The following is a 12704-nucleotide window of genomic DNA, read 5'->3' on the forward strand; positions in this document are numbered from 1 at the left end:
AGCTCTATTATGTTTTTGATGTCTTTGCCTGAGACTCATTGAATCTCAGGAAAGGCTAGCTAAATCTTGCAAGCTGGTAACGGCCAGTCTTGAAGATTATACTACTAAGGAGATGTTATGACAATCTCTTAGTAAGTCTTTATGGAGAATATTATATTTGAATGATTATAAGTGTATTTGCAAGTTGAATAACAGAGCATTTTGATTTGATGACTTATGAAAGTCACACATTGATAATTTGATTATATGTGCTTTGTGAATTTGATATGTGATTCAAGTGATCCATGGTACACGTATACCTAAATACATTCTTTAACCTGAACTTTGCTTTTGTCTTTTATAAATGAAAACTTATAATTATGTTGAATAATGATAAAAAAATTAAAATATAACGGACTTTCGCAGTGCACTAAATATCGCAGTCCTCGTGTAGATAGCGAAACCACCTTGTAAACAACAACAACAAATGGTCAAGATCAAATAATGTCTGAAGAGGACAATGAAAACTCTGATATATTCCGGAAACCGCCAGTGAGATATCTCGGTGATTTGTTTAATGACCTTAAATATTTTTACTCAATTATTAAGTCATAGTTCGGCTATTAAACATGTGTGAATATACTATTATTCGGATAGCCTATTAGTATTAAAATTTCGGATAAGTAAACAGACCACTTGAAATAACGCTACATACTGCGAATTCACTTATATTCGTGGCATGAAATTCGTGATTTATCAACAGTCAATTTTCGTGGTTCTTGAATCTGTGATTTACTTCTTAAAAAAGAAAAATAATTTACTGTACTATAAGTGGCTGTTACTGCGCATGTACAAACTTTCACATACATAATTTAAACTGCCTCTGGATGACTGTCCATATAATTAGACGTTACAGTTGTTAGTAGTTTTTGATCGTAGCCTGACGTCAAATCAGTTATTGTAAACGCATAGAATCATCAAAAAAATCTATCAAAAACATCTATTTCTTTTTCAGCTTATCAAAAGTTATCAATAGTTGCGTCTTCCAATCTCATGGTCAATCATAGACCAAGAATTTCCAAAGATTGTAATTATCAATTTAAATATAAATTAATAAACATGCAAAATTTATTTTTGTCTATCAGCCATACTGGTTAAGCAAGGTGCTTTACAGATTGATTCCAAATTTTTGAACGGAAAAATATATTCGAACACACTGACGGTGCATGGGCAATTATTTCGTTAAAAAATATTCCGTTAGATTGTTCTGACTCAGTTAAACGCTTGCATTTGAATTAGCCAATCAGATTTCGCGCACTTTACGGCCGCCATTTGTTTATCGGCTGTAAAAGGAATTGAAATACATGAGAGGATTTAATCATGATTTTTCGGATGTGACAGTTTAATTATTTTGACAAAAGGTATTTATTTTTTAGTTTTGTTCATAAATAGGTCAAAAATTATGTAAATACACGCTGTCTTCATTGTTTTTCATTCCGCCCGATTTTCTGGCGGAACATGCTATGGGTTTTTGAGCAATTTCGATATGACGTTGCTTTGCCCAGAAGCAAAAATATCTCAAAGCGACGTCATATTTATAGGACTAGACACCTGCCAAGATTTCAGTAGTTTACACCCTGAATCAGTCCACAGGAACTTGAAATTCTATCAAATAACCAATATTAATGATAATATCCAAATATACCCCCGATATACTATATATATATATAGGGGGTATATTTGGATATTATCATTAATATTGGTTATTTGATAGAATTTCAAGTTCTTTATAGTATATAGGGGGTATATTTGGATAATATTATCATTAATATTGGTTATTTGATAGAATTTCAAGTTCCTGTGATCAGTCTTACCATATTTGACAGTATTTACACGCAATGTCACATCGATATTGTAAATTTTAATTTGCATGCATATAAATTAATATGAGTAAATGGCACAAGTATGTGTGGATCTAGTAAAAAGTTGGCAGCATCATTGATGTCACTTGTTAAAATGCAACAAAAGAATGTGCAATTTATTTATTTCATCGATCAGTAATTTTTTATTGTGAAAATTTTAAGTATATCACAGCATGCCCATTCATGCACTACAGTGCGTAATTCACGAACAAAATTCTAGATGCACGCATAAAAATTGTAAGCAGGGGGTACATGCACGCAAAGTAAAATCGTCAGAATGAATGTTTGGGATAGCCTAATATACATATCAACTAAATGTCGTTGCCATCTACCAATGGTTAGGAACAGTCTAAACCCGGTCACAATTGCATGTCTGCCTTCAAAGTCATCTCAGACAGATTCGTAATTATTTTAGTCATGTCTTGACGTCACATGTACCCTCTTAAGAAAAACTGCCAAAAAGTATTTCGCGATCTCCAATGATCAGCAAAAAGTTAGTCGCTTGATTTTTTAACAACTACATTCAATTGTGAGCTTTACGTATGTCATATGAAATGAAAATATAAACAATTGAGATTTTGAAATAAATGTACATAATTTCGGATATACAAAATTTTGGTTATGGGTAATAATCGTATGGACTGAACAAAATACCAGTGATTTTAATGGCTGTTATATTATATGCTACCTTAAGTGATGAGTTTGTGTCTGTGTTAGTGGGTAGTAATACTAAGTGAAACAGCTGTTCATTAATATCATGATGACTAAACTGTTCTTACAAACAAAAATATGTTTAAACTTATGTGTACCCCCAGATTTTGAAATGTACCCCCCAATTTTCAATGACAGGGGGTAAATGTACCCCTACATTTGAAATTGAGTGGGCATGCTGATATCAAAGACATTTCAATTAGATTGACAATTAATAAGTGCAAACTGACAAATTTTATCAGCACTGATTATGCATACAAAGGTCAAGTAGTCCCCTGTGATGTGTATATGCAACCAATGACAGCAAATTGAAGACACATTATTGACTTTTCTTTAAGGTTTCTTAAATATTGCAAACCTAAACTATGGATTTAATCTGTGACTAACATGATTATCTGTTATTCATAACACAATAATCAGCCGCTAAAGTGCTGATGCATGTCTATAATTTACAGAATAGAGACATGGTAAGAAGTATTTGTTGGGATAAAATTTCCTCAGATCTTAAATTTGTGGATTGACCTACCCTCAAAAATTTGTGCACCACAAATAATAATGATTTTACAGTATATTGTCTGCTACTTCAGTGTCTATTCTAGGAGGGGCGATGGGGGGATTCACCCATATTTTTGAGAATTCACCCCTATTTGTTTAGAGGAAGGGGGGAAAATTTTACATAGACAAAGAAGGAAAGAGATCAACAAATGTAATAAATTCTCACTTTTCGATAAAAAATCCCCCCCTGTTTTTCGAATCCTAGAATAACCACTGCTACTTGTTTTCTCCCCAAATTGAAATTTTAAGAAAAAAAAATGTACTGATGACCAGCCTTCTACTTTTCTTGCCAAATTTTGGTTTTGATGATAGTGATGCTCAGTTGTGCTAAAAGCTTTTAAAGCAGCACGCCTCCAGATTTATGTTAATTTTCATGAAAATTTGGAAATGTTTATAAAAGTCAACTTATGTGAGGTAAACAATTACAGTAATTTACCAATTGCAATCGACACTTACAATCTACGGAAATTAACAAAAGTGGTCAAGATATGCAAAAACAGCTCTTACTGCGTTAGTAACGCAGTAGAAATATGGTGATTAAATACTGCAAAATCAGCCTTAAACCGCATATAACATGTAAAATAATTTGGATCTTAAATGTTTTTATCTTTCTTAAAAGTGAATGCATTTTTCTCAATATTGATTTTCTTGAAATATTTTCGCTCATCTGGAGGCATGCAGCTTTAAACAAGATGGGAAACAATGAACTGCTATTTTACACTTAAATTGATTTATTGATAAATTGTATGAAAGGTGTGATAATCAAGGATGGCCCGACTTGAGTGTACGGTCACCCATATGGGCTTTCCGGCGGCGACCTTAAATAAACGCATTTAAAAAAAAAAAAAAAATTTTTTTTTTAGAAATATCTCTTTTTGTACAGTATAGAACACAACTGTTCTGTTCAGTCCTGTACTTTTTAATTTTTAGGAATATTTCTTTTTATAAGGGTATTATAGACACAATAAAGAAAACTTTACTGTACTCAAGATACATTACATAAAGCATGGGGGTCTATGTATCTTGGTCAGAGGTCAAGTTAAGGAATTTTCTAGTATTAACCCACTTGCTTAAATTTTGTAAGAAGATAAAATAATTATAATGTATCAACTACTGTCAGTATGTGTGACTTCACCCCTTTTTCTTAATAACAGGACTGCTGTTATGTGCAGAAGCATTAACATAACATTTCTTTGGTATGTAAAATAAGTGCATATGACTATAGTGTAAAGTTAAATATATATTGAATGTGGCTGATGAAGTGCAAGTACTGGATTATTTGAAGTGCATTATTGCCTGTTGTTAGATTATAATTAGATTTCTGTCATCAATTTCAGGCTATGCAAATGAAGTTGGTGAGGCATTCAGGTCACAGGTTCATGTGAATGTTGTAAGACTAAGTTATGTTGTAGCATCAAGCTATGTTGTGGCAGACGCTCTCCACAAAGGATATAAAGCATCAGAGGTAACTATCATCTTGACTATTTAAATCTATACACCAATTGACAGTTTCCCAACTAACAGATGACAAGCTTTTCTTATCAGTAATTTTGGGGGTAAAGATTACCAGCTGTATATCTCTCTGTATAAATCGTATAAGCCTGACATGTTGTAGGTTTAACAATGAATTTAAATATTTTTGGTGTCTAAAGAGATGTTGAATTGTATACTGAGATGAAGCTAATATCACAAGCTTTTCATTGGTGTAATAAAAAATAAGATTGGACAATAAATCACAATTACTAGCGGTTTAAAAATGGCAAATCTTGTATTGTTTTATCATTAGAGATATCGATTTTACTCAAGATAAGGGAAACAACTCATGTTTTTACACTTGATATACCTCGGTTATTTATGCAGTTTATGTATAGGTTAGTGTTTAATAATATGTATTAACAGAAATAATTGGTCAAGCCTGCCACAGGCAGGCGACCAATTATTTTTTGTTAATGCATATTATTAAACATTAACCTATTTAATGATCAACATTATTTTTTTCAACCAAAAACAAGGCATTGCTCTTAATCACTGATAGCTCCGCCCTTTCACTCGACAAGATGTCTACACCTTGTCAAGTTTCTAACATGTCACATTTAGATAAGCTAATTGGCCCTTTCAACATATAATCAGGCACATTTTTTACTGAAATGTCACAGAATTTATACCGACTATCAATTGTTTCTATAAAATATGTGGAATAAAACAGCCAGGAAAATGATGCAATTAGATAAAAACAATGGAGTTAATAAAATGTGTACATCCTATTAAAATAAATGGAAAATGTGAGAAAAATACATTAGAGATTATGAATTGATACAAATTCGTTATTGGCTTCAAGTTATTCACTAACATTTAAAATCCCTATTGATTTGCTCATTTGAAAAACAGTTCACTTTTTCATTATTCTGAGCGTCAATTTAGGTTTACAGGTCCATTTACAATGAGTTTTTTTTAGCCAAAAAATGTAAACATTGTATTCTTAATGTCAAGGATTGTTAATGCAGTTCATTCCTATCGACTGAATTTGGAAAATGTAGAGTTTAAAACAGTCAGCAATTTATAACAGACATTTTTCTTAGAGTTAAAAGGATATAAAAAAGTTACTATGTAATCATTGTTTCTGCATGTCCCACATGTATTATCTGTGTAATAAATTTGATTGTATCCTCACATTCAGAAACACCTGACCTTTAAAAAAGTAACGTTAGCATTGTTTTGAAAACCTAGATATTTTACAACTCAGAGTGCAAACCATACCTCTAACTCCTCCCTAATATAATGCATTATTGAAATTTGTTAGACTGCGGTTAGACGACAGATTAAGTGAATTTTATTTAGTTAGTACACATTAACCAAAGTTAGACTAAGCAGAAATTTGAAAAATACTGCAATGTGATTGAACAAAAAATAATGTTGATCATTAAATAGAAACTGTCGATGGGTGTATTTTAATAGAATTTATTTCCAAAGAAAGGCAGTACAAGCATGTTTTGGATCAATATCATATTTTATAGGACTGTGTGTCATATTGGGAAACCTGGTTATCCCACATGTATGTTTGAGATCAATAATTTCTAGTGTAAGAGGTGATCCACCTTGGATTATATTTTCTCTGTATATTTCTACCCTTAACCTGGTGGAACTAAAAGGGATAAGACTTTGCCTCCAGTATAGAGGCCAACTTGAACATTTGTGCATTATGATACTCTTAAAAAAATTATAATGGACAGTTCCAAATTTAAAAGCTGGGCAAGTTCATTCAAGAAAAAATCACCAGGTTACTACACAACTACTTCATGTAAATACAACTTAACATAGTATCACTTTACAAGAACAATATGTCAATCAAACATTTATTTCTTGATAATATTACCTCACATAATCTTCCTGAAATATTTATCTACATGTAGTTTTGAAATTGCAGTCAGATGATTGTCTTGTGGGGAATCTTTGTTTGATTTCAAATTAAAAATATAAGAACATTGAATCATGTATTAAAAATTAAACAAAAGTTGTTATTAAAAGAACTTCAACCTTTTTTACTTTATGGCTTTAAAGGTGCATGCCTCCAGATGAGTCGAAATAGTTCAAAGAAAATCAATATTGAGAAAAATGTACTGAAATTTTAAGAAAGGTAAAAATATTGAAGATGCAAGTTAAATTTTACATGCCATGTGAGGTTTAAGACTGATTTTGCAGTATTTTATCACCATATTTCTACTGCATTACTAAAGCCGTAAGGGCTGTTTTTGCATACATGTAAGTGGACCACTTTTTGGTAATTTTCTTGGACTGTAAGTGCCGATTGCAATATGTAACTTACTTAATTTGTTCACCTCACAATATTTTAATTTTAGATACATTTCCAAAATTTTCATGAAAATTAACATGAATCTGGAGGAGTGCTGCATTAAACTTTTATGTACAGTAATGTACTAATAGACTTGGTAAACATTATAAGAATGGAAAACTGAATTATTTACCTGATCTTTTAACTAAATTACAGGTACCCTGGCAGACAGAAGAAAAGAAGAAAACAAAGGTGAAGTGGGCTGTGATTGATACATTGATATGGCAAGGACTTGCATCTGTGATTATTCCTGGTTTCACAATAAACAGAACTTGCTTCCTAAGTAATTTAGTATTAAAGAAACAATCAAGCATTCCTGCTCCGACCAGGAAATGGATCACAACATTTATTGGTTTAGCATGCATTCCGTTTATAATCAAGCCGATTGATTTATCTGTGGATGTATTCATGGAGAAAACATTTAGGAAGTATTATCACTATGAGGGACATATCATGAAAACCATTGTGCGCCATAACAGAGAAGATCCCTGATATTATTGATTCTAGTCAGAAGAACTGGGTCCAAAGTTATGAAAAAATTCTCAGCTCAAATTCAGATCTCAGGAACTTGATTGGTCAGAAAATTTATACAATTTTACACTGACCAATGAAAATCCTGAGATTTGAGATGTAACTTAGAACAAGGTGTTATAGCTTTGAGGCCAGGTTTCAGAAGTCAAGTTATGAATATTTAGTTGATAAATTATGCTTGTTAACAATTTTATCATTTATTGGTGATGTATAAAATTTTCTTAGTGATTATTTTGTTCTATGCAATTTTTAAGTCTGGTAAAGGAGACCACATGCTTATGGAATATTTTTAATTAGACTTTAATTGTTATATATTTGTATAGTCAAGCTTTTTTAGCTCACCTGAGCTTGCTCAGGGTGAGCTTTTAGGATCGATGAATGTCCGTCGTCCGTCGTCCGTCGTCCGTCCGGCCGTCCACAATTGCTTGTGAACACTCTAGCGGTCGCATTTTTGCCTCAATCATCATCAAACTTGGTCAGGATGCTTATCTAGTTGAAAGCTCGGATGAGTTCGAATATGGGTCATCTCAGATGAAAAAACTAGGTCACAAGAGCTAAAAATAGAAAAACCTTGTGAACACTCTAGAGGTCACATTTTTGACCCAATCATCATCAAACTTGGTCAGGATGTTTGTCTAGGTGATAGCTCGGATGAGTTCGAACATGGGTCATCTCGGATGAAAAAAGTAGGTCACAGGAGCTATAAATAGAAAAACCTTGTGAACACTCTAGTGGTCACATTTTTTGAACCAATCATCATCAAACTTGGTCAGAATGCTTGTCTAGTCAATTGCTTGGATGAGTTCGAACATGGGTCATCTCTGATGAAAAACTAGGTCACAGGAGCTAAAAATAGAAAAAACCTTGTGACCACTCTAGTGGTCACATTTTTGACCCAATCATCATCAAACTTTGTCAGGATGCTTGTTTAGATAATAGCTCGGATGAGTTCGAATATGGGTCATCTCGGATGAAAAACTAGGTCACCGGGAGCTATAAATAGAAAAACCTTGTTAACACTCTCTAGCGGTCACATTTTTGCATCAATCATCATCAAACTTGGTCAGGATGCTTATCTAGTTGATAGCTTGGATGAGTTCGAACATGGGTCATCTCGGATGAAAAAGTAGGTCACCGGAGCTAAAAATAGAAAAAACCTTGTTAACACTTTTAGGGTCACATTTTTGCATCAATCATCATCAAACTTGATCAAGATGCTTGTCTAGGTAATACTCGATGAGTTCGAACATGGGTCATCTCGGATGATAAAAACTAGGTCACAGGAGCTAAAAATAGAAAAACCTTGTTAACACTCTAGTGGTCACAATTTTGACTCAATTGTCATCAAACTTGGTCAGGAAACTTGTCTAGGTCATTGCTGGGAATAAATCGAACATGGACATCTCGGATGAAAACTAGGTCACAGGAGCTAAAAATAGAAAAATCTTGTTAACACTCTAGTGGCTTACTGTTGTGATCCAAATATTCTGTTAATTGGTCTGAAAGTTTGTTTTGATGATTTCTAAGTCAAGATCGAACATGGGTCATCTTGGATGAAAAACTAGGTCACACCGCCCAAATATGGAAAAACCTTGTTAACATTCTAGTGGTCACATTTTTCGACTCCATTATCATCAAACTTGGTCAGAAATGCTTGTCTAGGTAATTGCTTGGATGAGTTCGAAATCGCATGTGAAACTAGGTCACCGGAGCTAAAAATAGAAAAATCTTGTTAACACTCTAGTTGCTACTGTTTTGATCCAAGTATCCTGGAAATTGGTCTGAAAGTTTGTTTTGATGATTTCTAGGTCAAGTTTGAATATGTGTCACCTGGGTAAAAAAACTAGGTCGCACTGCTCAAATATGGATAATCCTTGTTAACACTGTAGTGGTCACATTTTTGACTCACCTGTCATGAGACTTGGTCAGAATGCTTGTCTAGGTAATTGTTTGGATGAGTTTGATAATTCAGGTGAGCGATCTAGGGCCATCATGGCCCTCTTGTTTTAACATATCACCTGTTTATGCCATGAACTCATAAGGGTTATTAGAAATTTTTATCTACTGAGAGCTTGTAAGCATTTTCCCCCTTATAATATATAGGTACAGGTATAAGGCTGTGATTTATTTTAGCAAATCAGTATCCCCAGTGAAATTGCGCATAAATAACTGGTCATTATTATAGGCCCAATATTTGAATTGATGAACATTCATCACTGACAACAAAAGATACCATTCTTTATATATACCTTGTGTTCCTTTAAATTTACCTCACATTTAATTTTCATGTTGACTATTATATTTAAAATTATGTTATCTGATCTAAAGAGTTCACAAGTTTGAATTTAGTGAATAACAAGTTTAATGGACAATATGATTTATCTTTTAAGGGTATATTTAAAGCTGCTATTTGTCTGTCACAGTTTCAGTGAAAAATACATCACATAATGTTTACAATGCTTATTTGACATTGAAATGAAACTTTTAACTTATTTAAAAAAAAATAATAGTGTCTTACTTTGTTTTCCTACTTTCACAATTCCAAAGGTAAAGTTTCATATTTTTTTTCTATCCAAATGTTTATTTTCCTTTTAAGTTAAAAATCAAGTTTCATTAGTCTTGTTTGTCTTTTTACCTTAAAATAACAAGGTTTATTTTTTTCTATCCAAGTGTATTTATATCTACACATTGTCTCGTAGCAATATGTATTGCAGTATTATTACCTGAGGGGTTGGGTTGAATTTATATGATTTTTGCTTTTTTGCTTTTACTTTTAAATGTTAATCCTATTTACTTATTCCAGTTAGTGAGGAGGCCGGATTTTGTAGCATTGTATGACCAATTTTTTTAAATATTTGGGAATATTGCCAATTTATAAAACTCTAAGTTACCCAAGTATAATGATGTGAGGAAGCTATCCAGCTAGCTAACAAAAATGTTGGTGGTTCTACTCAGCTTCTCTTTTATGCGTGAAATAATTTGAGGTATTCTCTCAACAGAAAAGCTGGAAACTCTCCATATGACCTTTACAGTGTTTGATGTGATTTATAACCCAGCAAAAAAAAAGCAGAACAATTAATAGCTTTTTCACCAGTACAAAGTACCGGTATAGCAAGTTTAAAATCTGTTTTGTTTTGTTTTTGCCTGTGCTATTATTGTTTTTCACTGGTGAAACCCCTTACAGTTCATAATTCAAAGCAGGGCATGTATGTTGAACAAATCTAACAATTCAAATTTCTGTTCATGACAATTTTTTAGCCACATTGGAAATAAATAAATTATTTACAACATTACGTCAAATACTTACTAAAAGTTGATTGCTTTTAATTTCTTTTCTAAAAGATGATTGCTTTTAATTTCTTTTCTTTTGGGTAATAGTTGAGATGTTCAGTGTTATATTGGATGGCCAGGTTATTATAATACATATACCTGTCAGTGACTGGGAGTAAAAAATAATGCAGCTTTGCAGTGCTTTAGGTATACTGGTATCTTAACACATAATCTATATCATTTTCTTGCTATGTCCTTTTTCACATGTCACTAGAGCACAATAAACTGATGTGAACTAATATGATTTCTTGCTGTCTTACTGTCAACTGTATATCTATACACATTTCTACAACATTCCCTACTAAAACCACTTGGCTAATATTCTTTATAACTTCATGCTAATACTCTTCCAAGATTTTTTTTAACAAATCCAATCCATGTACTAATCTGGATGCCATAGCAACCACAAATAAGCAATTCTGCTTGTCAAAAAATGCTAGGTTGATTATGGAAATTATCCTTGGAAAAATTGTTCAAAAAAAACAACAACAAAATAATAATATTTTGTAATAAAAAACATAGCCACTTGGGAGTTGTGGTTCTATTTTCCCTATATGTATGGTATATACTTTATAGAGAAAACTTTGAAACTCTTTCATTACAGAAATTTAGATCTTTGGTGACCATCTACCAAGATTGTTGAATTTATTTCTATTGTCAAAAAGTTTTGAAAAATTTTCGGGCAAAGAGAAATCATTTAAAACCATCTTGGTTTAACTGTTGGTCAGAATTATGATAAAATTTTATAGAATGACGTGTCTACCAGGATTTTTCAAATAATTTTGATTCATGAAGAATGTGACATGGTTTTTTTCCCAATATGTATATTACTGGAAAAACAACAACAACAACAAAAATATCACAAACCTTCTGGAATACAGTGTACGGTAAATGGCCCATATGTTTTACAGGTGTATTGTTTATGAATTGGTTCAGGCTTCTATATTATCATGTCAAAGTCAAATTTTGAAGTTGTTAAAAAATTTAAGGTTGTCAAAGAAATCTGTGCCAAAATTTTATGGAGTGTTGGGGTGAGCGTTTTGGGTGGTTGGAAGGAAAATAACCTTTTAACCTCAAATAATTATATTTCATACATGTACATTGCTTATACTGTTGTAAACAAAGCAAAATTTGCAATTTATTAAATGTGGCACTTTAATGGTAAAGAAGTTATTATAATGTCTATGAACCATATTGTGACCATAAAGGCCAGCTCTCGTCTATACAAATTTATTTGACAAGAGACATGGTAATGAAGAACTAATTTCTTGCTGTGTGGTGATAGTTGTCTCCTAATATGTTAACATGTTATATTTTAAGGTATTTGTTTAGATATTTTAATTGTTAATTATTGGTTATGTTAAATAATAAACTGTTAAACAAAAAAAAAATACTTGTTAGTTATGTATTGCTTTTTATACACTTGTTTAAAAAGAATAATAATTTGTATAATGTATTATAGGGTTGCCCTTGTGTGTAGGCAAGCAGTGTCCAGTTTTTTCTGCAGCTTATTCTTTAACATGCAAGGAAGGATTTAAGTAGTGCTTTATACAAATGTTCACCACCATGAGACATAGTGTTGCATGCATGGACTTTGTCTCTAGGTCAAAGATCAAGGTCACCTTAGAGGTAAAGAGGAAAATACTTGTTCAGAGCAAACCTCTACATGAATAGAAGGATTTTAATATAACTTGGTACAAATGTTCACTATTGTGAAGTACTGTCATAAGCAACATTTAGGTAATTAAGTGCAAATAAAGAGGTCAAACATAAGAAAAAAGAAAATTGTGTATGGACTATTCAGTCATCATCATAAAACTGAGCAT

General features: G+C 32.3%; 1 protein-coding gene across 1 annotated transcript; it reads left to right on the forward strand.

Moving 5' to 3' along the window:
* Nucleotides 1-398: 398 nt before the first annotated feature.
* Nucleotides 399-8213, forward strand: LOC132740851 (mitochondrial fission process protein 1-like). The gene is made up of 3 exons (XM_060728891.1): nt 399-544; nt 4505-4632; nt 7174-8213. Exons 1-3 carry the CDS (start codon nt 484-486, stop codon nt 7507-7509), a joined length of 525 nt encoding a protein of 174 aa, XP_060584874.1. The 5' UTR covers nt 399-483; the 3' UTR covers nt 7510-8213.
* Nucleotides 8214-12704: the final 4491 nt, after the last annotated feature.

Source organism: Ruditapes philippinarum, unplaced genomic scaffold (genome assembly GCF_026571515.1).
Source record: "Ruditapes philippinarum isolate M1 unplaced genomic scaffold, ASM2657151v2 ctg393_1_1_1_1, whole genome shotgun sequence".
NCBI classification, from domain to species: Eukaryota; Metazoa; Mollusca; class Bivalvia; order Venerida; family Veneridae; genus Ruditapes; species Ruditapes philippinarum.